The sequence below is a fragment of the Artibeus jamaicensis genome, unplaced genomic scaffold (genome assembly GCF_021234435.1).
Source record: "Artibeus jamaicensis isolate MK-2021 breed Jamaican fruit bat unplaced genomic scaffold, CSHL_Jam_final contig_718, whole genome shotgun sequence".
Classification (NCBI taxonomy): domain Eukaryota; kingdom Metazoa; phylum Chordata; class Mammalia; order Chiroptera; family Phyllostomidae; genus Artibeus; species Artibeus jamaicensis.
In genome coordinates, this window is record NW_026521936.1 from 4,932,590 (window position 1) to 4,957,491 (window position 24,902).

The window sequence follows — 24,902 nt, forward strand, 5'->3', positions numbered from 1 at the left end:
ACAGATACTCCAAATGATGCTTCTGGCCCATTAACCTTCCTAGAACTTCCAGGGAAGATTCCAGATGTTCCTGGGAGGAGGGTGTTTCTGTGGGGGGGGGGCGAGAGGTGGAGGAGGTTGAAACCCATCTTCCTGACAGGTTTAGTGTTTAACAACGTATTTTATAAAAATACAATTACCTGGAAAAGGTAGCCCTGCTGACAGATGGACTCTGTGGAGCCCATTGCCGACGCCTTCAGAGGGAATGTTCTTTGCCTAATAAAATGCATGCTGCCTTGACTGCACTGGATTAACGTGACACTCAGTAGTTAGCTAAATTCTTCCAAATCACCTCTTTAAAAGCAATTTCTCTTCATTCGTTTCTGCATGGAATGCTAAAAACACGTAACACCTGATTACCCACAACTCCTGAGAGAGAGAAGCGGCTTTCTCTTTTTTCTCTTGAAATTAAAATCTATGTTTATTTTTTTTTAAGATCTTATTTACTTATTTTTTAAAGCCCTGGCTGGTGTAGCTCAGTGGATGGAGCACGTGCCTGTGAACCAGAAGATCGTGGTTCAATTCCTAGTCAGGGCACGTGCCTGGGTTGCAGGCCAGTTCCCAGCCAGGGACGCATGAGAGGCAAACCATACATGGATGTTTCTCTCCCTCTCTCCTTCCCTTCCCCTCTAAAGATAAATAAATAAATAAAAAGATTTTATTTACTTATTTTTAGAGAGGGGGGAATTTATGAGTCAGCAGGAGTGTGGGGGCGACTGAACCACGACTCCCCCGTGGATGTCAATTCTCTGCATGTGGGGTGTGGAGACAGCGAGCAGAAGCAGGACAGGAAGGGGTCGATGGCGTGTTGCTACTGGACACAGGGGGCCTGGCCCTGAGCAGGGCTGCCCGGGGCTGGTAGTGTGTGGGTTCCTGACTTCATGTGGGAAAGATGTCACAACACGAGTCCAGGTGGCTGTGAGGGCACCTTTATTAAAGCGGGGACAGTGACACAAGGAAGCCTCGAGGTGAAGAAGCAACAGGCAAGAGCCCACGTGGGGCTGCCTTAACCCACTGGGAAGTCAGAGAAAAGGGGGCCTTGGGGACAGGTGCAGGGGGTCGGCCCGGGATGAGCGGCCGCTGCCCACTGCCGCCCTGGTGGCCAGGTGTCACGGGGCCCCTTAGATTTTAGGAGACGCCTGCCCGTGGGGGAAGGAGGGGGGGAATGAAAATGGCTGGGCTGCTCCTGAGAGGGAACGCTCGCGCTGGCTCCTTTTTCCTGAGGCTTTTACTTCCTCTCTCTCGTTCTCTCCCCCTAAAATCAGAAAACATATCCTCGGGGGAGGATTTTAAAAACTTGGAAAATGAATCGCCGTGACTGTGCTGTGACCACCAACCTGTACTTCTCAGTCCCTTCGCCTTTCTTACTCAGCCCCCCAGCCCACTGCCCTCGGCAACCATCCATCTGCTCGTCCGTGAGTCTGTCTCGATGTTGTTTGTTTATTTACTTTGTTCTTTACATTCCACAAAGTCGTGAAACCACGAATTTGTCTTTCTCTGGAGGACCGAGCTCACTCAGCGTGAGACCCTCTCGCTATAAATAAATTGCAGAAACTACAGTGCAGTATGCAGGTGATGTATTCTAGAACTGTGTACTTGAAGCCTCTCTAATTTCATTAACCAGTGTCACCCCAATAAATGTAATAAATGTTTTAGGATCTCAATTCTACCGACAAATGTGTTTTCTTCCTTAGCCTCACAAGCATGTGGCTGATGAGGTTAATACGGAAGAAAGCGTGTCGTTGGTTTTCAGTGAGCTTTCTGCAAGGTAAGCTGATAAAAAGTCTAACTGTGGCCCTATGGTGCCCATAAAAATGGTCCCCATAAGTAAGACTGGAAATTTAAAAGCCATTAAAAGCGACTGGGCAGCCCATTAGTCAAAGCCAAAAACCGAGCTGTCTCGGGCCCTGTGATGAAAACTAAGTGAAATTCAAAGCCACGCACGGCATCTTTGGAATGTAGCTACTTCCCCAGTAACTTCCAAGCCGAGATGGCTGTCAGTCCGAAGGCACTGGTCTGTGAAATTGCCCAGCCATGAGGACGAGTGAGAGTGTGGCATCGTTTTACCGTAATTTGAAGCCGCACAATCTCACAGCCCATCAGTCTCTCCATCAACCCCCATTTCCGCCCAGCGGCTCAGCTCTTTGTTTCCGAGAATCAAAATGTGGTTTTTTCCTGAGTCAACGCCTCTTCACACCGTGGGACTCAGAACACAATACCCTGTCTTCATTCTCGAAGGACAGAAAACACCACTGGCCGGTTGTCCTCATTTATTCCACTTTTCAAGCTGCCACAGGGAAAGTCAGACACAGTGACTTCCCAGTCAGGTCACCCTGACACGCATGCAGAGCGGAAGCAGAGGCAGCAAATGAAGCGGCTGGAGATTCTCCCGCCACAGCTCACCTAGTGGGGGAGGGAGGGTGGGCGGGGCCTCGACCTGTCAGTCTTGTCTCAGGACTGTCAGCCTGGCCTCCTCTCGGTCAAGTGCATGCAGGCCAGGCCCCGGGTGTTGCTGCTAGACTTTAAAGAATGTAATTGAAAAGCTTGTTCTTTTGAAAGATAAGAACCGTTGTACGTATTTCTTAAAATATTTTGTTTACTTTTTAAAATATCTTTTATTGATGATGCTATTACAGCTGTCTCATCCCCCCCCCCTTATTCCCCTCTGTCCTGCACCATCTTTCCACCTGCATCCCCTCCCTTCCCCCCTCCCACCCTGGCTTTAATTCCTGACAACTTTTGTGATGTAAGCCCGCGGCGGGGTGGGGGGGGGGACCCAGAGCTGAAGACACATGTTTGCAGACCTGCTCCCAAGTTGTAGACGCCTGCTCAAAATCTCGGCGTAGGTGTCATGAACCGGGCGGGTGCACGTGGGGTCTCTGGTGGTCTCTTGTTTCCTGTGCCCCCAGAGGGAGGCAAGCTGCCCGCCCCCCGAGCCTCTGCCCCCCATCAGCCCCCCTAACACATCTCCTCTCAGGCTCTGCCCGCCCAACCCTCTCATACGTTCCCAGAAGTCAGGGGCTGCGTCATTTTCTTTCTTTATTCAAAAGGACAGCCCGGGCAACAATTCAATAAGCACCAGGTGATGTCAGCTCTTTCATCCTGTGTGTGTCCTCAGTCCATACTTTTGCTGAAAACATTTAAACATACATTAATGCCGTGTTCTTCCATCCACACATGTCCACACGGGCATGTCCTCCCATAATCCACAGCAGCGTCGGGTCTACAAAAATGACGGTAATTCCCTAGTGCCATTCGAGTCCCCGGGCCCATTAGGGTCTTCTCCTTCGTTCTCAGCGTATATTCTGTGGCTTTTCCCTCCCATCGTGGATGAAGCCAAGGGTCACATGTAGGGCGGTTCATTCTGTCTCTGGGGTTGCTGCTGATGGAGAACCACTTGTCTTTCCCCTGTGAATAGAAGTTACCTCCCCGCATCAGGCCGGGTGTGCTGTGGGGTCTCCCACACCCTGGATCCGTCTTCCTGCTTCCTCGTGGGCCGTAGTCACAACCCCCACATCCCTCCGTTACAAACATGCTTTGCCTGTTCAGACTGGCAGGGGTTTCCAGGGGCACTGCCTCGGTACCTGGAGAACATCCCTTCAACTTTTCGCCGAGTGGATTTAGCACTTGGCAATGAGCCCGACCTGTATCAAGGGCTTCCGTAAGTGCCGTGACACGGTGATATTCTCACGCCGTCATTCCTTCTGCGCCCATGAGGCAGCTGTCTTCTGGCGGGAGGCACGCCCCCTCCTCAGTAGTGTCCCTGGGCTGCCGAAATCGCAGGGATCCCCGGAATGACTCATTTTTGGTGACCAGGTTCACAGGGCAAAGTTGGTGTAATAGTTGTCTCCCCCGGTAGACAAGGGAGGTAATGTGTGTGCATGTATGTGTGTGTATGTGTGTGTGTGTGTGTGTGTGTGACTACCGTTACAGACCGATGGGTAGTTTTCTGCACTTGATTAGTCTGATGAGTTTTAACCAATGGTAAGGTGCTTTCGATGCTCAGATGTTCCCGACTTTGCCCACTGGAGACCGCCCCGCTGGCTGTTTGGTGCCTGTAGCAGGGACCTGTGGCCCCAGGAGTGATGAGCCACTGCCCAGCTTCGAGGACACACAGAGTGTCTGTCACAATCTGGTGGTCAGCTGGTGCTTGGTTCCGACTCTGCCTATCTGTTGGCTGATTGGCTCACAGGATGGGACAACCAGCTGGCTGTCAGCGGATCTGGCCTGGCCTCGGGTCACTATGGCAACTCAGTTGCATCCACTTTTGTTTCTCCTCCCAGAGCCAAAGCCTACGTCAGACATGCTTGTCTGTTGGCCACAGTAGAAGCAAGGAGAGGGCAAGGTCAAGTCACATGCCTGAGCCCAAGTTCAAAAGGAGGTCCCGGCAAAGTTAGAGGCAAGGGCTGTGGACACTGTGGGGGGAAGAACTGGGTGGCTCTTGCAACCTACCATGGTTTCAGGGACACAACCCATCTCTTTCAGTGAGGAAGGGGCTGAGAGACCAGAGTCTGAGTGTCCAGGAGGGCCATACACCCAGCCCCCTTTTGGGGACAAGACCAGCAAATACATGATTTATGAAGTAAACATCTCTTCTTGTGGCTATTTCTTGCACAAATGTAACATTGTCAGGTTTTCACTTTTAACCAAACTTCACCATTTTCAGTGTGGATCTGTTTCTCTTGCTCGGAAAATCTTACTTGCTAAGGCATTTACGGAACGACTGGAGTGCTTGACGTCACGTGTGACGGGACCATGCCATCGTGAGCACGGAACTTTGCTGTAGCCGGCTGGCCACAATCACCATCTGATTGGCAATGTTAGAGGTAGTTTCGTCAAGTCAGGGAGCGTGGTGAATTCAAGGTGCATGCATGCCCAAGGTCTGGTAGTGAAGAAAAATACGGTGCATATTTTTTAAATGAATACAATGTCTCCTGGTTGGCTCTTCTCTTCTTTTCAATTTGGCTTCTTCAGCCCACCATGTATCTTTTCAGAAACTTATACCTTTCCGAAGCACATTCTCATGAAAATAAGTTACTTGCCTACTTTTAGTAAAATGCGCATCACTTCTACTTCCTCACCATCTCTATCGGTCCTGATGTTGCCCTGGTGTGTCGGAGGTCTGCGTGCAGTTCCTGTAAGTTCAGACAGAAGGATGTAGTTACCCCGTGGGGCCGTTTTTTTTGGGGGGGTGGAAATATCATGAGTGCCAGGGGTGTCCTTGGCACATTCTCCCCACTTGTCAATGAGTCAGTGTGGTGGGCACTGCCCCCCAGATCATTTGCAAGGCAGTGTGACAGTTGGGGTGTACTGGAAATATTTTTTACCTATTCAAAGGTTTTTTTTCCCCCACACCTGTCCTGGTGGAAAAGTGTGGGGACACACTGTTGAGGGGGATCACCAGCCTGCCGACCATTCTGGGTTTTTTTAAAGATTTTGTTTATTTATTTTTATTAAGAGGGGAAGGGAAGGAGAAAGAGAGGGAGAGAAACATCAATGTGTGGTTGCCTCTCAAGCGCCCCCTACTGGGGACCTGGCCTGCAACCCAGGCATGTGCCCTGCTGGGATCTGAAGCAATGACCTGGTTCAGAGGTCAGCACTCAATCCACTGAGCCACACCAGCCAGGGCAGCCGACCATGTTTCAAGGACACCCTTTGGTTTTCTCTGAGCATGATGGCCTGTGAGGGGTGGATTTTCAGATTGAAAGTACACAGTGGTGTGAAATAAGGCGCCTCTGGGACCGCCCCGTACCACTGTGAACTTCTAGACGGAGCACCCAAAGTGCTCTCTGCAATGACAGGCATGTTCTGCACCTGCCATGTCCTGCCCAGCACCCACTGCCGGGTACGCCTATCAAGTGCTTGAGCTGTGTCTCCTGCAAATTAGAACTTTTTAGTTTTACTTAATTTTAACTAATTTTCAGTGTTCATAGGAACGTATGGTTAGCAGCTACCTATTGGCAACACAGTCCCAGGTTATAAATACAATCCAACTAAAAACATTTGCACTTGGTGTACAGTTCCCCAAATAAGCATAATTTCTGACACCAGCTTTCTAATTGTTGCTGTCTTTGGAAGCCAAAGGAGAACTCCCTCTGAGCCAGAAGCAATAAATCCACACCTGGACTGAAAACTTCTCGTCTGTCACTGCCAATTCACATCCCCAGCTGCTGACTTCGGCAGGAAGGATTTCAGAATTTTAACTTATGGGCTGGCGGTTATCGGAGAACTAGGATGGGACCACCACCGCTCCCCACTGGCACCCAAAACACGAGACCAGTTCCGAACGCGCAAATCCGCACAAACCTGAGGAAGAGAGAGGAGGCTGGAAGGAGCTGACGGAGCTGCATTTTTCTGAAAGCTCCTGGATTTTCTTAAACTGCTCGAGCTTCACAATCAGTCCCTACCTTTTTATTGTAGAACATGTTGAGCATAAACAAAAGCTGGATGAGTAGTGATTGCCTTGCACGTGCCTATAACTGGACCAGACCAAGCACTGGCTGTTGGCACTGGCACCTCATTTGCATGCTGGCCTTGCTCTGGTCCCCGCTGCTGTTTGAAAGCACTATCCTGACACCGTGTCGTTTTACCCTCCCGTGTCTCACCGCACGCCTCTGAAACAGAAGGACCTGCCTCGTTGCGTAGAGAAGAACATGGCGGTTGTATTACCCTAAAAAAAAAAATAGACCCCCAAACAAAAACAGTACTTTCTGCAAGCACCCGTTATCCTGTGAACCCTATTCACAACCTTAATTATCCTACGAGCATTTAAATTTCCTGTCGTCGTATAAATGCCATTATTTCTTGGAGAAAAAAGAAACAGGTTGTTTTCGCTACAGTTTCTCTGAGATTTCTACTTACGGTGTTGGCTAGAATGTTTCTCTGTTCTCTGTATTTCCTGTCATGGCTAATGACTGGATTAGATTGGCGCTCTGATTTTTTCGGGAGGGGGGCATGTGGGTGGCACTCCATCAATAGTGTCTCTCCCCTCAGGAGGCATTAATGGGACTGCCTGTCACTCGGTCCTGTAGCCTTGGCCGATCACCACCTTCGCTCACCAGGCGCGGCAGAACGGCGGTACTCTGACCCCGTCGACCTTTCTGCTGGGTACCTTCCCCTATCTGATCCACTTTGAATGGGAGCGAAGGGACAGTCTCCTGATGTGTTTCCGTACCAGCTTTTAAATTGCGCCCTGACCCGCAAGCACCCTCTGACTATGGCCCATTTAATTACAATGGTCCATTTAATTAGTTGTTTCTTTTGTGTCATTTTACATTCATGGGCTTTACAAAGAGTTGATGACCTTTCACCTGTCGCCATCATCCCAATGGAGGCTCTAAATGTCCCCTTGTTGACCAGGGACACTGTCTTCTTCCCCTTGGTTTGGGAGCCGTTTTGACCTTAACACCTTCCGTGGTGTCCGTCCGGGTCCCGGACCAGAGTCAGCCGTTTACAGCAGGAACCCTGAGCTCGGCTGCCGGGCAGAGGCCTCGCCGGACTCACTGCGGGCACAGGGGCGTCCCACAGTAGGCTTCCTGTTTTCTGACCGCCATACAGGTGTTGATGCTCTTAGGGAACGTACCGTAGGCTGTGGGGTATCACACACAAGTGAGTTGTATCTGAGGAGAAGATAAAGTGAGCGACAATAGAGCCGTGCGCCTATTAGTGGTAATTAAAATTTAAAGGAGCAATCAAATTTACTGTTTATTATGTGCGCTCTTTGTTTCCAAAATTAAAATCCATATTTCACATGCAAAGGTGCTTTGTGATATCGGTGTCATGAAGGATTAATATTCTCGTCAAAACCAACCAGCATACACAAATCACACTTGTCAGTAAGAACCAAATGGTCTCAATCGGTTAGAAACCAACAGTACCACGGAATCCCACAGTGCTTTTAAACTGTTTCCCATGGGCAAGACTTCTGAACAAGCTTTCTAAAAAACACATTATTGTCAGGCAAAAATAAGCCACATGTAAAGTCAACTGATATATAAAACTCAGAGTAACTGACTGCAATTCTGTCTTATTTTTGGAAGAGCAAGAAAAGAATGGGTTGCTTTGCTATATCTTTTGGTATTACAAATTGAGGAAACAGCCTAAAAATGAACAGTAATCACTTTTGGGCAACTTATTTCTAGGTCTTTAATATTTTCAGCTTGGAAGCGTCGCTCGAGTACACAGAACAGTGAACCCAGCCATGTGCTTGCACGCAGACCGCTGTGTCCTTGACGTTAGCTGCCAGCAGGTGGCGATGCGCGAGATTGTCTGCAGGAAATCTCTTCCTTAAAGAGCCTCACCCTGGGTGCTTTCGAGAGTCCGCACGGAGTGTGGCTTTTCGGTTCATCTCCCCCGATCCCAGAAGCCCTTCACACCTCACCGCATCACGGCGCAGGCTGAGTAGCCACAGCACAACCTGGGAAAGCCAAACTGACAAAAAAAAAAAATAGACATCATTTTGATTCATTCACACTGGACCGCTCTTGTGTTGGCTGCTGCTATTTCTTTTATTGGACAATCTAAGGAAAAAGAGGCCTGCGCCCCTGACTAAAACAGGCAGGGAGGGCACACTTTAAACATTCTTGCAGCAGAGGGTACAAAATCGCAGCTCTAATAAATTTGCCGCAAAATATATAAAACAAAACTCCGAGCATCCGTGGGAGAGAATTAATCTATCATGATGGGTTTCAACGCAAAATTCTTGATCTGTCTTGGATTTCGAAATGTCGATGTCATGTTCTTACTGAAGGAAAGGTCAAGCATCAGCTACGAAAGAGGCAATTTGACAATACGACCGATTGGATGAACATGCACTTGGAGTAGATAAAGGAGCAGAAAAAAATATTTGGCAGATGGACGGCTAACGAACTGGTAACAGTGGGAAGTTGCAGGTACAAGGTGCTCAGCGAACATCAGACGTGAGAAACACAACCCAGCCCGGTCTGACAGGCACCGGAGTCAAACTGCCGAAAATGAACGACAGCCAATAAGCCTCAAAAGCAGCAAAAGGAAGAGGTAGGGAAGAAACAGCCCAGGAAAGAACGACCAAGTTCATTGTTGCCTTAGGGTTCCATCAGAAACCACAGTGGCCAGGAGAGAGCAAAACGAAGTTTCAGAACGCTGCAAGGGAAGAAAAAAGAACCCATCGACCTAGAATTCTCTGTTAAATAATGTCCTTCGAGGGTGAAGGGTAATTGAGGACATTTTCAGATAAAACCGAGGTAAAGGGACTGGGTACCAGTCCACACATACAACCAGGAACCCTAAAGAAAGCCCTTCATGAAGCAGGAAAATGACATCAGGCGGAAACTCAGATCTCGATAGAGAATAAAAAGCATCGGAATGGTAAACAGTGGGTAGGTGCGGAAGGCCGATTTGACATTTCCTTCTGAGTTTCTTTACAAGCCCTATTTTGTTCCAACCAGTCATTACAGCATCGTCTTGTGGAACAAGTAAGCCCTGTTGATGTCATACACTTAATTATAAAATCACGGGGCTGGAGATGGGCCCGCAAACGTGGCCACTTTCTGTGTGTCCGAGAAGTAGCATTGTTAACCCTTTGTAGGCCGTGTGACAGTGAATCCCCCGGACAACCACTGAAAAATAAAGGCAAAGAAAACACAGCTAAAAAATAAGGAAATTAAAATTCTAAAAATATTCAACAACAAAGTGAAAGCCAAGAAACAAAAAAAAGGGGGAAAGAAGTTGACAGAGAAGAAGAAAATAAGCCAAAGAAAAATGAAAGAGACTAAACCAAACTGCGTCAGTACTTCATTAGATGTGCCTAGGGTACATGTACCAAGACAGAGCATATTATGGGCCACAGAAATGTCCTAATGAGTTATAAAAAGACTGAAACCATCTGCAGGGCAATCTTTGATCCGATGAATTTAAATTAAACATCTATAAAAATAAGAGGGCCAGAGTAACTCTATATATTTAGAAATGAAACAACACATTTCTAAATAATCATTGGACCAGGCAGACGTTACAGGGAAAATTAGAGATAATTTAAAGTGAATAGTAATATAATTCAGCCTATAAAGTCTGTGAGATGTAGCTAATACCATCCATGGGGGGAAATTTTTAGCCTTAATAGTTTTTATTAGAAAAGATGGAAAGTGAAATGAAAGATCAAAGCTTCCACCCCAACAATTCAGAACAAGAAGAGAAAATTAAAGCAAGCAGAAGAAAGGAATAAAAAGGGAAAGCATGGAATTCTCTCAGACGGAAGAGAGAAAGACTAGAAAGGCCAGAACCACCGGAATCAACCCAGTCTGCGCACCGCATTCCCTGTGATCGTGGGAGATGCCTTCACCATCACACTGGTTCAGTGGGACCACCTTCCCCCAGAAAGATGTTCTTCCTTCTTCCCCTTGCATGTCCTGCCTGTCACCAACAGCCCTGTCTGCAGGAAGTTCCCCTTTCTGTGACAGTGTGTGGCCCTGCAGGCACACACACAGCTTCTACCCCTCTGCGTGCACACTGGGCTGCGCGCCTGTCTCATTCGTTTTCTAGGCAGTGACTGATTGTACAAAGTATCAGGGTCACTAAAGATACAGTGTAGACATTCAAAGATCTCAGAGGAACAGCCAGTTCTTGATGGAGCAACAAAGAAAACTTGTGGACAAAGTGAAAACAATTCCGCAGGCTGTGGGGGTCAGTATATGTGTGTGCCCAAATTCAGACATCACCCCAAAGTCTCAGATACAAGAAGGTGGTCTGGCCCCGGCCGGGCGGCTCCGTCAGTTGGAGCGCCATCCTGTGCACCCAAAGGCCGCAGGTTCTATTCCCCATCAGGGCACACAGCTAGGTTGTGGGTTCGCCTACAAGAGGCCACTGATCGATGCTTTTCTCTCATGTCAATGTCTCCCTCTTTCTTTCTCTCTCCCGCTTCCTGTCTCTCTCAAAGCAATAAACATGGCCTCAGGTGAGGATTGAAAAAGATGAAATTGGTCCATTTAGTGCCAATTATCTTCCATCCCTTATGGTAGCAGATTTCTTAATCTGCCATCTGTGTTCACTCTGCACGTCCTGCCCAAAAAAGATCTAGAGTATTCTAAAAAAATTGTGAGCACATGTGCTGGTGCTTTCTCTGCCAGTGTGTGGAACAGGAATAGGAGATAAGATTCAAAGAATAGCCGCCCATGAGGTTATGTTAAGAGGAACTAAATATACTTTTCCACATTGAAAGGAGCCTTTGATGAAATGCTGGCTGTATTTTTTCACGAGTAGCCCATTCATTTTACAAACTGTCCGTTGAAGGCTGGGAGAGTTCCTGAATGGCTCATGGTTCTTTTTTAATTTCCTCTCCTGCAGATAAAGAATTCATCTACCGAGAACAGAAGGGAAGCGTGATACTGCGGGATGTTGAAACTAATACGTCTACCGTGCTCATAGAAGGCAAAAAAATCGTAAGTACCCTCTGTGATGACCGGGATAAGTTCCGAGGCGTCTCCTGCAGGAAGTGATTTTCAGGTCCAACTTTCTGTACAGCCACGCAGAAGCAGTGAACGTGGAATACTGCGGGCTGAGCAACGGCAGATAATAAGAAATCGAAAGCACACTAATTTAATAAGATCAAAGCCCCGTTTCTGCTGGGGTTTGGGGAATTTCTCTGAGGTGTTGAAAACAAGTGTCGCAGATCACAGATAATTGAAAGATAAAGTCCCCAGGCTTCCCACATTTACAGGACAACGCGTAGAAAATAGTTTGGGAGGACTTGCTGTTGCTCGTCTTAAGAAACAAACTAACCTCGCACTGGCCAGGGTGCTCAGTGGGTTAGAGCGCCGTCCTGATACACCAGGGTTTCGGGTTTGATCCCTGGTCAGGGCACATACGAGAAGCAACCAATGATGTTGAATAAGGGCAACAACACATTCTCTCTCTCTCTCTCTCTCTCACATCAATTTAAAAAATAAAAAACGAGTCTCTGCCCACACTGGGGCCCTTTGCGCAGGTACCGACTGCACTCACACTAATGGCAGTAGGTGATATTGGTGCCTGAAAACCAGTGTGTTCGGCCTGTGTGCGCGCCACTGCTGCGAAATCCGTCTTCCCAACAATTCGAATGGCATTTTGCGACGTGGAGTTTCTGTGCCGTTAAAGGTGTTTCTCAAACACGTGGCTGAAGCTATACACCCAACATTGGTTTAAAGAGGTTTGATTTTTTTTTTTTCTCCATAAGTTCATTCTCACTGTTAGAAGGGCCGTATCTCCGAGTTTAGGGAGGGGGTCCTACTCTCGTCCGAGGCAGAGGAGGAACTGAAGGAAGAAACTAAGGCGGATTCTAAATCAGAATGATCGGAACGCGTCTCTGGTGTGAACGAGAAACCTAGAAGTCCTGGAATTCTACTACCTGGGGGTTCGGGGGTTCACAGATAAGCATCCTGAGCCCAGAGTTGCAATGGAGCCCCTGAGTGACTGGTGAGGGTCAGGCAGGCCCCCAGAGCCTCTGTTCCAAGGGCAAGAAAGGCGGGCTCCACCCTGGTCCCCCCACCCCAGACTTGTTCAAATGCCGCTCAACTTTCTTTTTCCTCCTCAAGAGCATTCTACGTGCTGCTTACGTACCTCTCGTTTCCTGCTGGGGTGATGATGACTTTTTCTTTAAAATATAAAGTTTGTATGAGGTTTAGGATGCAGTGAATTCTGCCGTGTACACAGACAGTGTGGGGGTACGAGGGGGGGCCCAGGGAGGCGGCCGGGTGGCATAGCTTCCAGAACAAGAGCTCCTTGCAATTAAACAGAGGTCTGCAAAGCCAGACTTGGGAAGAATGGATGTGCCTGCATTTTTGCATTTCGACAAACCAAAAAAAAAAAAAAAAATCATCTTTGGTTGAGTTACGCCCCTGTGGAACTCTGCTTCAACCCTCTCCTAAGTGCTGCCGCTGCAGAAATGGATTTCTGATGGGAACCGAGAGGGGCGAACCAGCAAGCGGTGGCCCGGGGTAAGTGGGTTTTAATGTCGCTGCAACGTCGATATTTCCTGCAAGGACGCCAGTTTAGTAAAAGCAGGAACTGGTGCACGCGGCTGCACTTAGCCATGAAATACGAGCCCACGAACAGCCTTCTCCCTCCCGGATCAATAGCTGGAGACACATCGTTTATTTTCACTGAAGCTGTTTTAGCCCAGCGATGAGGGAACTTCAGAAACCGAGTTCGAGAAGGAGAAAGGGAAGAACTTCCTCTCCCACATCGGCAGGCTGGCTCCGCAGAAGGCAGGCTTTGTCTTCTTAAAATGCCCTTTAGCCCCCGGCGTGATGAATGGTTATTGAGCGCCGAACACCGGTGGCCTGATCAGCCCTTGTCACCGCCGCGCCCAGAGTGTTCTGGCCTCACAGCTGCATTTGCTTCTGTAGGCGACCCCAGCAGAAAGGAAAAGGGGGGACGTGTGGAGGGGCTGCGTCCTATTTACATTGTAGACACACCCCCGGGGCTGGAGTCCCTCCGAGCCAGGGAGCCGTCCACACTGCGGGTCCAGCCAAGGGTGTCCGCCTCCTCTCTGCAGTTGCACGAGCAGGTGCTAAGAAAGAGGAGCCAGGGCTGTGGACTCCTCTTGCCTTGAGGCCTCGCCAGGGGCTGTCTTCTTATTTGACGTCCAGAAGCTTCGAGCTTGTCTGACAAAAGCAGCCTGAACGGAAAGTCCGCGCTCCCGGGGAGGCCGCCGGCCCTTCTCAGGCGGCTCAGTCTGTCGAGCGACCGGCAGCTAGAAGGGCGATGGAAGTGAAGCGGCCCAGGCAGTGCTCCGCCAGATTTTAAGACAGTCCCTCCCGCCTGGACCTCTAGCCTCATTCTCTTCCCCCGGCCACTAAGAGCAGACGCTTCCGCCCTCTGCTAGTGTAGCCCAGTGGATTGAGCACTGGCCAACGAGCCAAAGGGTTACCAGTTCGATTCCCAGTCAGGGCACATGCCTGGGGTGCTGGCCAGGTCCCCACTAGGGGGCGCTCGAGAGGCAACCACACATTGGTGTTTCTCTCCAGTGCTCTCTGCTGGGCTGGACCCATGGAAGAGTTACACGTGGATGCAAGTGCCGGGCAGGCCAGCTGAGAAGCTTTTAAGATAATTGATGGTCACGGAGGGGCGGACTAGCACTAGGGTGTAACCTGGGGACCTACCACCCACCCTCGGAACTGCACGGCGCTCAGCGGTGACAGGACCTTGGGCAGGGTGTACAGTCTCCATGCACCTCCACCCCACCCCTCTGGTGTGCTGGGGGGGATGCCAGCTGCTGGGACACGGGCGTCAGGCTCCTACGGCTCCAGAGCGTGACCCTGGGCTGCTGCGGCTCAGGCAGGGTGAGCAGGGGCGCCGAGCAGTGTCCGCATAGGAAACATTCGTGCCTGTGAGAAGTTTTGTGCATGTGTTTGAGCCAATCTGACGACACTTGCCAGCCAGCAAAACCTCAACAGATTGAGCAAATGCTCCAGAAAAAGGCATTTTTGCACCTTATTTTATCCACCACACTCAAAGGAGGAGGCATGAGGGGGTTTCATGAAATCCACGGGTGGTAGATTAGGGAGGCGGGAGAAAGCAAAACGGGGGAACCTCTGGGATTGGGTCACAGTAAAATGATAGACACTTCTTTACACCAGTGCGTGGAGGCGCGTCACCAGCCAACCACGAACACAATGACAGTGACAGTGAGGGATTTGTGGTCTGTCTGTCGTACGGTGGCTGGAAAAACAGAAGTTACCCTGACGTTCCAAAGGCGAGCTATCAGGCATGTTATTGTAGAAGCAAAAACACAACAGGCAGGCTCAGGAAAGGTAAAGACTGACCTTTGTCAAGGAGAAATCATGGCCTTGGCCATGACTGCCCACCATGACCTGCTTCTCATTAGCTTTCATTTCGCACCATCCCGTGGGGTTGCTTTCGGTGTCTGTGTGTGGAAGGCTGCCACGCAGGCCTCCCCTGAGCTGGTCGGGGGACCACGTGGTCCCTGGTCATCCACAGCAGGAAGGCCCCAGGAGGACCACGTCGGGGCACCTCAGGGCACAGCCCCCGCCAGCTCAGTTTGTGCGCCTTCCTCACAGAAGCCGGGGCCAGGCCGTCTCCAGAGCCAGGCAGGGTATTCGAAGCTGGTGACTATGGCAAACAGCAACCTCAGATCTCCACAGATAACGGGGAAAAATCAACCTTAAATGAATTTTCACTTGAATTACATGTTTGCTGTCCTAGGCATTCCAGGACATTCTATTTCATTCTCATTTTTAAAATAATTTAAATGTCAAACAATGTATTTCACTTTTATGCTCCTGTAAGACTCTTGTCAACAAATTAACAAATTAGAAAAGGGCCCTCGTTATATTATGTGTCCTGTTAGTGTTGCCATGGAAGGAAACACTGCCCGTATTTCTCGTGCTCAAACTGGGTCTTTGGATACTTGGGCAGTGGCTGTCTGCGTCCTGGAAAAATCTCATGAAATTTTTCTTAGCTGAGTAAGACGCTGTCTCACTTCCTGCCTTCTTCCTTCCCCCCCCCCCCCCCCTTCCTTCCTTCCTTCCTTCCTTCCTTCCTTCCCCTTCCTTCCTCCTCCTTTATTCTCCTTCATTCCTTCTTCCTTCCTTCCTTCCTTCCTTCCTTCCTTCCTTCCTTCCTTCCTTCCTTCCTTCCTTCCTTCCTTCCTGTCTCCTTCCTTCCTTTCTTTTTTCTGCCTGTCTGTCTGTCCTTCTCTCTTTCCATCTCTCTCTCTCTCTCTCCATTAGCAGCGATGTGGATTCTCAGTCCTTGACTTCATACAGAAGAGGTTTCACGACATGCATCCTGGTGATTTTGAGGGCACACTTATTCAAGCTGGGGACAGAGAATGGAAGGAAGGGCCTATGGTAGAAGAGGCCAGAGCACAGCCGCAGGAGGGGTCTAGGTGGTCGCGCTGCCTTGCCCATCACAGAGGAAGAGAGCTGGCTGGGCTGCGTGCACTCAGGAAACAAGGCCCCCAAGGGGGCCAAGGAAGGGCCCTTGGGGAACAAAAGCAAAGGTGCACGCCTTAGAAAAGAAGAACAAGACAGGTGTGAGCATGTTCTAGAAGGAGAAAGAATGCACTGGGCCCTTTGCCTTAAGGGTTTTTTATGTTTTCCAAAGGCAGGAATTTGAGGGGACCATCTCAGAAGAATGGTCATCAGCCTTCCCGGTGTGTCTGGTCAGGGTCAAGGTCTCTGCTGATTGGCCGGCACCAGGGCAGGGGCTCATTAGTCTTTGCAGCTGTTCCCGTGCAGCCAGGCGTCCTTTTGTCTGTCCTGCCTTCCTGGGTCTGTGGCCGAAACACAACTGAGGCCTGGGTGTCACCTCTAGTTTGACTGCAGCCGTCTCTGTGGTCAGCAGACCTGAGGCTTCAACCCCAAGAATAGGTGATGCGGGTCAGGACCTCATTGCCCTGAAGACTTTGTGCTTAAGGGGGTGGCCATGCCCCAGAGAAGGAGGCAGGCGAGTCGGGGTGCTGGGTGGGGCCCATGCGAATCAGTTCCCTGCCTCGTTTTCCCCATGCCTCTGGCCAGGGAATCCTCCCCATTTGGGACTCTCCTGCCCTGTTTCCAGTAGAAGCACATTTAAAACAGACTTCAAACGAGCAGCATCCAAGGTCTCACAGAGGCTGTCACTCTTACGGGAGCTTGGCACCGCCCCTCCAATCCGTCTATGACATGGTATCACAGAAACTCTCAGAAGGGCGGGCGGAGCGACTGGCTTGGGTTGAAGATTTGGGACTTCAAAGCCAGGATGGTCTCTGAGGGCAGTGCCATTCAGACCCTTCTTCCCTCAGATGAGGAAACCAAGTTCGTCCACAAACAGAGCTTGGCTTGACGGCCACTGAATGAGCCTCGACCTCACAGACCTGGTCAGAAGAGTCCACGGGGCTGCCCTGTGAGTGACAGTCATACTCCATATGCCCTTTTTTATTGCTAATGTAAGTGGTGACTGGAAAGTGGCTGGATGATTCCTTCCGGGTGGATAAGAATATTGATATACCCTGGCTGGTGAGGCTCAGTGAATTAAGCACAGGCATGTGAAGCAAAGGGTCACCTGTTTGATTCCCAGTCAGGGCACATGACCGGGTTGCAGGCCAGGTCCCCGGTAGGGGGAGCGTGAGAGGCAACCACACATTGATGTTTCTCTCCATCTCTTTCTCCCTCCCTTCCCCTCTTTCTCTAAAAATAAATCAAAATTCTTTATAAAAAAGAATATTGATGCATTTTGACTCATTCCAGGGAATTTTTCATAAGTAAATAATCTAAAAAGTACAGGAAAAAAAGCCCAAGTCTAAAGAAATAAGATAAATAAAAATAGATGAAATATGAGGTAGCCATTACAATAAGGAAGGTGACCTAGTAACGTACAAAATAGTTCTGATGTTGCACCGAATGAGCACAGAGGAATACAATGTTGGACTTGCCCTTCAGTTAACAGTTGCCAAATGCATCTGTGTGTCTTCAAAAGGCTACAAAGCGAACATCGAACCATGAGCCTTGTCTGTCTCGGTGGGTGGTGAGATTTTGTGTTCTCTTTTCCAGTGTGCTGGTTTTCCGTAATGGCTGTTCGAATGCCGCTTGTTCGATCATTTCAATCACATTTGTAAAACTTCAGCCCTGTGTTTTAGAGAGATTAGGCTTCCTCCCGTGATGAATGGGTCAGAGCTGTAGATAGTTAATTTCTGGAATACTTAGAAGGGAAAACCAGTAAATTAAAAAGAAGAGAGAAAGAGCCTCTTGTTGTTATGCTTGTGTGAGTTTTCCTCACTTTTTATGTCTGTACTTGTTTTAATTACTAATCTCCTTGTTTTAATTACTTATCGAAATGACTAAATTAACATTTAAATAAAGTGCTTTTGTTTCTCTGGTGTATGTTCCTGTATGATTTTACAGAATCATTACACTGCAGAGTTTGAATTTTTATCTTGGTCTCTAAAAATTAATGAACTCTGCCTGCTCAGAGAGGGACGTAATTACAAGTATGATTAGATGCATTCCAGGCTCTGGGGAAAAATAATGGGCCCAATTGTGCTGTGAACGAAGGCCAGGATTTGGCCAGGGTATGAACTAGAGACGACTTTTCTCCCCCCTACTTCATCCATTGTACTTGACTTTGTCTGCTAAGTTTCACCTTGCTTCCTTCCATTTCATTTCATCTGCATCCCGTGTTCCATGTCTCACGGTGGGAGGGCAAGAAGCCCGCCTTCCCGGACACGCCTGTCCTCAAGGCCAATGTGGGATCAATCGCTCAGGACTGGGGTCCCCCAGGGCCCTCCCTTCTTGGCAGCGGGAACCAATCCTGCCTCCTGCTTCGTGGGCTCTGCTTCTGTTTTCACTCCCGAGTGGACACTCCCGTGCGCCAGACCTGCGACCGGGACAGGGTCTGGGACAGCAGCAGGCAGCGTGGCCCGCAAGCACCCCCAGCCTGGAACCAGCTGCCTACAGCACACGAGTCAGCCGCGAAGGGGGGGTCGCCTTGTTTGTGCCCAGAGTTGAGAAGGCGAACCTGGAGCCTCGGTGCCCAGTGGGCTGCTCTGTGGGCATTTATAAACTCGAAGCCAGATTTCTGGCTTCTCCTGGGAAAGAAAAACAGGGAGACCTGGGGGAGGCAGGACCTCATTTCCTCGCAGACGGCAACCTTGGCCGGGGGAGAGGGCAGCGGCTGGCTCATGCCCGTGGTGACCGACCGCTTGCGGACGTCTTGCTGGACCGACCTCTGAGCTTCCAGGCCCGCAGTCCTGGACCAGAAGGAGGGCAGGAAAAGTGCCGTCTTCTGCAGGACTGTTGTCGCTTTTTGTTACTTTTTTCTCTCCTTCTTCTCTTATTAAAACAACAGAGCACAGCCTGGCTGGCGTAGCTCAGTGGAATGAGCATGGGCCTGTGAACCACACAATTGTGGTTTGATTCCCAGTCAGGGCACATGCCTGGGTTGCAGGCCAGTTCCCAGCAGGGGACTCATGAGAGGCAACCATACATTGATATTTCTCTCCTTCTCTCCTTCCCTTCCTCTCTTAAGATAAATAAATAAAATCTTAGAAAAAAAACCAACAGCACAAAAGTATCCATACCCACTGTTAGTCTCATTTTTCTTTTATAGGCTAGTCTGGTTTTCATTGTTAAGTAGGTGGGTAGACTCTGGTTAGTCTGTGTCTCTTAAACACCTGAATGGTATCAAGTAGCAGCTTACTCTTCCGGGCCCCAACCTGCGGTTCTCAGTAGAATAAGGGAAGTCCAATGTCATTTTTCAGTCAGCCCTGCCCCAGACTCTGTCATTTGACATTAAATGAGTGCCTTCCCTCCCCACCCCCCTCGAGAGGCCCTGGGCTGGAGCAGGTAGGTGGGTGGGGACAAGGACCAAGGAAACAGACTTCACTCTTGGCGCGCTTTCCGCCTCCACCTGAAGGTGTCGCTGTTTGAACAAAACATTCTGCAGTGAAGGTGCCACAGGCGAGGCGAGCAAGGTGAGGGAGAGGGGAGCAGGGACGTCCAGCAGACAGGAGGGCCAGGGAGGGAGGTCGTCTTCTGTCCTCTGGATCAGGTGGTTCACGGCGTCCCTGGCAGAGTGACCGAACGGCAGGATGGGTGTTTCACGAGCGAACAGGGCGGCAAGTTGGTGTGTCCTGCTGGGCGTAGGTTGTGGCGGAAAGGCCCTGGGAAAAGAACACATGGTCACGGACTCGCTGGTCGGCCTCCTGTTCACTCTGGGGCCTGTGCGCTTCATGAAAACAGCTCTGGACGCCCATCATGGAGGGGCTGGGGAAGGGAGAGGCCACAGGGAGGAGCCCAGGGGCTGCTTCAGGCCCAGGTGAACGGGGACGAGGGCGCCCTGAGTGGAGGCGGTGACAGGGAGGCAGGGAGGGGGAGCAGTTTTGGTCACATCCTGGAAGCAGAACTGAGACCTCCAGCTACGTTCCGGGTGCAGCTGATGACAGTAAAGCAATGTGCTATGTGTCTGCTGGCGTTGAGCCTTGTTAAGGGACGTGCGGTGGCCTCAGAGAGCTGAAGTGGGAAGTGGGGGGGACTGTGGTGGAAACCGAGGCTGCGGTGAGGAAGAAGAGGCCACCGCACTGTGCCGACAGCATGAAGGAAGGGGACCCAGGAGCTGGGTGCAGGCCATGAGACCAGTGCTGCACAGAACTCTGCACTCAAACCTCACTTGACCAAGATCCTTAGGAATCCTGTGAGTGGCTGTAACCTGTTGTTCTCATATTACAAATGAGAAAAGTTTGTGGAGGTTAAATAGCTTTTTCTGTGTCCACTGGTGCCTCACGGGCAGCTGAGAGCCTTGAGGGTGGAACTCAGCTTTGACTAATTCCAGACAAAACCAGGTCTAGATTTGCATGAGGGAGCCAGCTGCAGCCTCGGTCCCCGTGGTCCTCCAGACCGGGCGGAGGCCAGCGTTCCACACCCGAGAAGGGCGTCACAGCTGGCGGTGTGTGGTGCACACCTGCAACTCCCACACCGAGCGACACACAGCTACCCCCAGGTGCCACAGCATGCTGCAGGCGGCCCCACAATACCGACTGGAGCTGCCAGGCATAGAGTCCGGTCAGCCTAACACACACGCGCACACACACACACACACACACACACACACACTGCCAATGCAACTGTGAAGTGTGGAATCGTCTGTCCCCACAGTGAGAGAGAACTGGGCTTGCAAAACCACCCGGAAACGTCCATCACCCTCCGTTCTCTTGTACAGCAACGGCATTTTCAACTTTTCTCTGGCTCTCACAGCCAATGCTGGGCGTGGCACCGAGTTGTGTGTGGTGTGATCTTTAGTGCATTTAGGGCCCAGCGCGGGCGGGGGCTCCATCCTCAGTAGCCCAGCCAGGCCCCCGAGATCCTTCCTCACTGCTGACCAGGAAAGGGAAGAGTTCGATCATCCCTTTATTTTCAGTGTGAGGTGTCTTCCCATTGAGCTGCACACAGAGTCTCCGAGTAACTCCATCTTTCAGTGGCTTTATTTTATCATCACCAATCTTGTCCATCTAGTTCTTTTTCTTCTTCACCAGGATGCTGTTTTCATAAAACAGCCTGTGGACGTCTGTATGCTTTCTCCTCTTCATTTTGTTTCTCTTACTTGATACGCTGGGACGTTCTATCATTTTGTATCTCTCTCCCACTGACGCTGCTTTTGCTTCTCTGCATTTCAGTCGTGTACCTATTTATCTAGTGCTGGCAAATAAGACACCAACCCTTCAGATACGGACGTATCTCCCCAGAAACATGGTTACAATTTTATATGGATACTCGGCTTGGGAAATGTATCTTTCATTCAAATGGTCTTGGGGAAAACGTTTAGACGCGTGTTAGTGGTTTTCCCATCCATCATTTGCACCTGGTGACAGTGTGGACTGACAGACCATAATACCCACAACCGTGAGGGCCTGGGAACAGGGGTGATGAGAAATTTGTGAAACTGGACCCAGGAGGGGCAATGACAGCTTCTCAAGGAGCCTCCTGCGATTCCCACCGGACAGTCTCACGTGCCATGGGGCGCAGCTGGCCCACCACCGAGGCATGTGATCTGCGGTGATTTCTGAGTGTAGGAAGTTGCACTGTTTGCTGTCTCCTCTCGGTGTTCTCTTTCGATCAGAACCATTATTGCAACAACCGAGGGTGTGGTCCTTCATTTATTCAGCAAGCATTGCTGAAGCCCTGATTATGTGCCGGTCATGGTGGCCCACTAGGCGTAGAGATGAGATAGAACAAATACACATTCTCTGACCTTTGGTGCCGGCCATGAGAGTAGAAGGTCATCATCACCACCCTCCTGATATACACAGCTCTAAATGGGACAATTTAAGGGGGTAAAACAGTATCTGTACATTGGAAAATAGGCCATTTCCACTGGGGATTCCCTGAACAAAGGAGAATGAATGAGCCCAGCTCACCCCCCGAGCTTTCTGCTTGGGGGTTGTTGCTGAACTCCAGCACAGGGAGAAAAATTCAAGTCTCTTTGTCTTGCTGAGTTAAAGAGATATCAGATTTTTAAAGGGAAAAATTTTGGCTACAAGGCAGAGTACAAATGAGGAGGAAGCTAACTGGGTAAGACTTGAGAAATGGCATAGGGTTCCCTTGAGATTTGGGTTAATTGTTGTTCTTTATAGATACAGAGTAACACACCACAAGGCAGGAGAAAATAAAGTTCTGAGTAAAGAACAATGACAGGGTCTTATACAAGGAAGAATTTCCAGGGCTCGTGAATGACCAGGAATCATTTAAGTTTCTTTGAGCCGTGAGACATTAAGTGAAGACTCTAATTAGCTCTGCTATAATGGCCATTGAAGAGAAGCCTGTAAAATGTCTTTAAAACAAACCTTGAAAGAATCTAATTAATCCACAAGTAATTAACTGCCTGTCATAAAAGTCAAACCTTTTCTGAAGGAACACAAAAAGACTTCAAGATTCAGTAAGAGAAAATTCAGAATATCTGGTGTTTAGTTTGTTTTTTTTTAATTACTATGTGTATGAAGAAGCAGAAAATATGTGACCCCTAATATGGATAAAAATCGGTCAATAGAAGCAAACCCACGAATAGCTGAAATGACAGGATCAGCAAAAAATACATTAAAACTTTTAATATGCATGCCATATGTCCCAAATATTCAATGACATAAAATCACAGGCATGTAAAAAAAGAAATTGAAGGTTGTAAAGGACCCAAGTACAATTTCTAGAGATGAAAAGTAAAATATACAAAATTTAAATTCAAGATTAATAGCAGATTCGATACCACAGGGGGAAAAAACCCTTTAATTAATAGCAGTATAAACTATCCAAAATAAAAACAGAGAGAAAAAATACTTTAAAAAAAACTTGAAGCAAGCCTCTGTGACTTGGTGGACAATATAAAGTATATTAATATACTTCTTATAGAGTCCCAGAAAGAGAGGAGAAAAAAGACAAGACAAACACTTGAAGAAATAACAAAGTTGGATTTTTAGCAACTTCGATACAAGAACACAAAGCCCAGCCATAATAAAAAGGAAAAAAAAAACCCACACTGAAGTATATTATAATCAAGTTTTGAAAGACAGTGAAAAATATTGAGTTGCAGCCACAGGAAAGGGACCTGTCATTGGCAGAAGAGCAAACAGACGGGTAACAGCAAACTGTTCACCAGACGCCACACCATCCAGAAGACAGTGGGCGACGTATTTCAGACACTGGGAGAAAAATAAAGCTGAATTCTATATGCATCAAAAATATCTGTTTTTAAAAAAGATGTATTTATTGTAGAGAGAAAGGACAGGAGGGAGAAACAGAGGTAGCGAAACCTTGATGTGGGAGAGAAACATTGGTCGGTGGCCTCTCACAGGTGCCCCAACCCACTGAGCCACGCACAATAAAGATCAAATAAAGAACTCGAACATCTGAGAGTATTCGCTGGCCGCTCAGTCCATCAGCAATCCCATCCTTAGATATCTATCCTATAAAAAACTAAGCCCACACACACACAGTCAAGAGACATGGGTGAGGATCTTAACTGCAACATTGTGTACAGTACCAGCAGCCTAGAAACACGTCACGGCTTCTGCATTTGCTAATTCGCCCGTGTGCCACAATGTATCTGTGCCCTCACATGGAGACTCCTGGTGCTTTTGCAGTCATTCCCTGCCATGTGCAGAGTGACAAAAAATGTGACTTGTCTGCTGCTCTCTGCCTTCAGTGCACCTACTGTAGATCAGTCACTCTTTTTGTGATCTACAGGGTGTGGCATTTTTCACACCTTTGTTTTTTGTAGGTAATTAGGCTGATTAGAATGCACCCCCACCCCCAGAAATAATGTTCAGTGTTGTCTTATGTTTCCAAAGTATACGAAGGCCACACTGTGCCTTACAGACAAAGCACGTGTGTTCCATGAGGCTCGTGTAGGCACAAGTGATAGTGCCATTCACCATGAGTTCATGGTAATGAACTGACAGCATATGTATTCCGTAAGATGTCTTTAAACAGAAACACACCTAAGACGAGGTTGTGTGTGGGTTGGCTGACAACAATACTGTGACCAGAGGCTCGTAGGAACCTAGCCTTGAATTTGCCTTAGGAGCAGCATTCACTGATTCAGTGTTTTGGGGGATGTTGTCGACCACAACTGCTGTGAGTAACAGGAAGTGTAACCACCCTTTAGCACAGACTGAGAGAATAAATTCGGATGGAGCCGCACTACAGAGCACAGTGCGATGTTGAAAGGTCTCTAATTCAAGCTAACACAGTTGTTTTAAAGCTGCCCCTCCGAGTTATCGTCGCGTGAGAAAGAAAACTGCAGGGAGACGTGGAATCGATGTCACTGTCAGCTGTGGTCACACACCCGTGTGTTTGCTGGTGCACTCGTTTCTTTGAGCGACACACACTGGACAGAATAGAGAGCTCTTTCGACTGGTGTGGGGAGGTCTGTGTGGTGGGGTCAGCCCAGCAGATGAGGGGGTGTGAAGTCAAAGGGAAACAACACGTTCAATCAGCTGACTTGTGTAGAATCACCCGCACATGATGGAAAAACTGGTGGTCCTCTGCACACTGACCTGTGGGGTCAGGGCCCACCGTGGAGAGGAAGCCAGTCACCAAAGAGTGGGTGGAATGTGATTCAATTTGAGGGAGAGATTTGCTTACTTTAACCTTCGAACTATGAGAACGAACAAAGGGAAGTGTGTTTATAGTAAGGGATTGGGAGTCTTGTGGGCAAAGATGATTTGGTTTTTGTCTTTATTTCTAATTGACTTATTTTGATAGCTATAGCCAGGATTGTTTTTTTTGCTGAAATTTGAAAAAGAAATACAAATAAAAATGGGAAGCATCTTGTTACTGGGTCCCATGCAGTTAGCGAAGGGTTACAGCCCCTTTTAACAGACGTTAGGAAGTTGGCTGCCTGCTTGTTTTGTTAGCAAACTTTGG

At 48.9% G+C, this 24,902-nt stretch overlaps 1 protein-coding gene across 4 annotated transcripts in view; it reads left to right on the plus strand.

The window, feature by feature from the left end:
* DPP6 (dipeptidyl peptidase like 6) overlaps window positions 1–24,902 on the plus strand; it is a 532,157-nt gene that overhangs the window by 384,680 nt on the left and 122,575 nt on the right. For all 4 annotated transcript variants that reach the window (XM_053671913.1, XM_053671915.1, XM_037131931.2 and 1 more), the window contains exon 4: window positions 11,359–11,453. In XM_053671913.1, coding sequence (XP_053527888.1) covers window positions 11,359–11,453 — 95 coding nt within the window. The remainder of the gene's footprint in view (window positions 1–11,358; window positions 11,454–24,902) is intronic.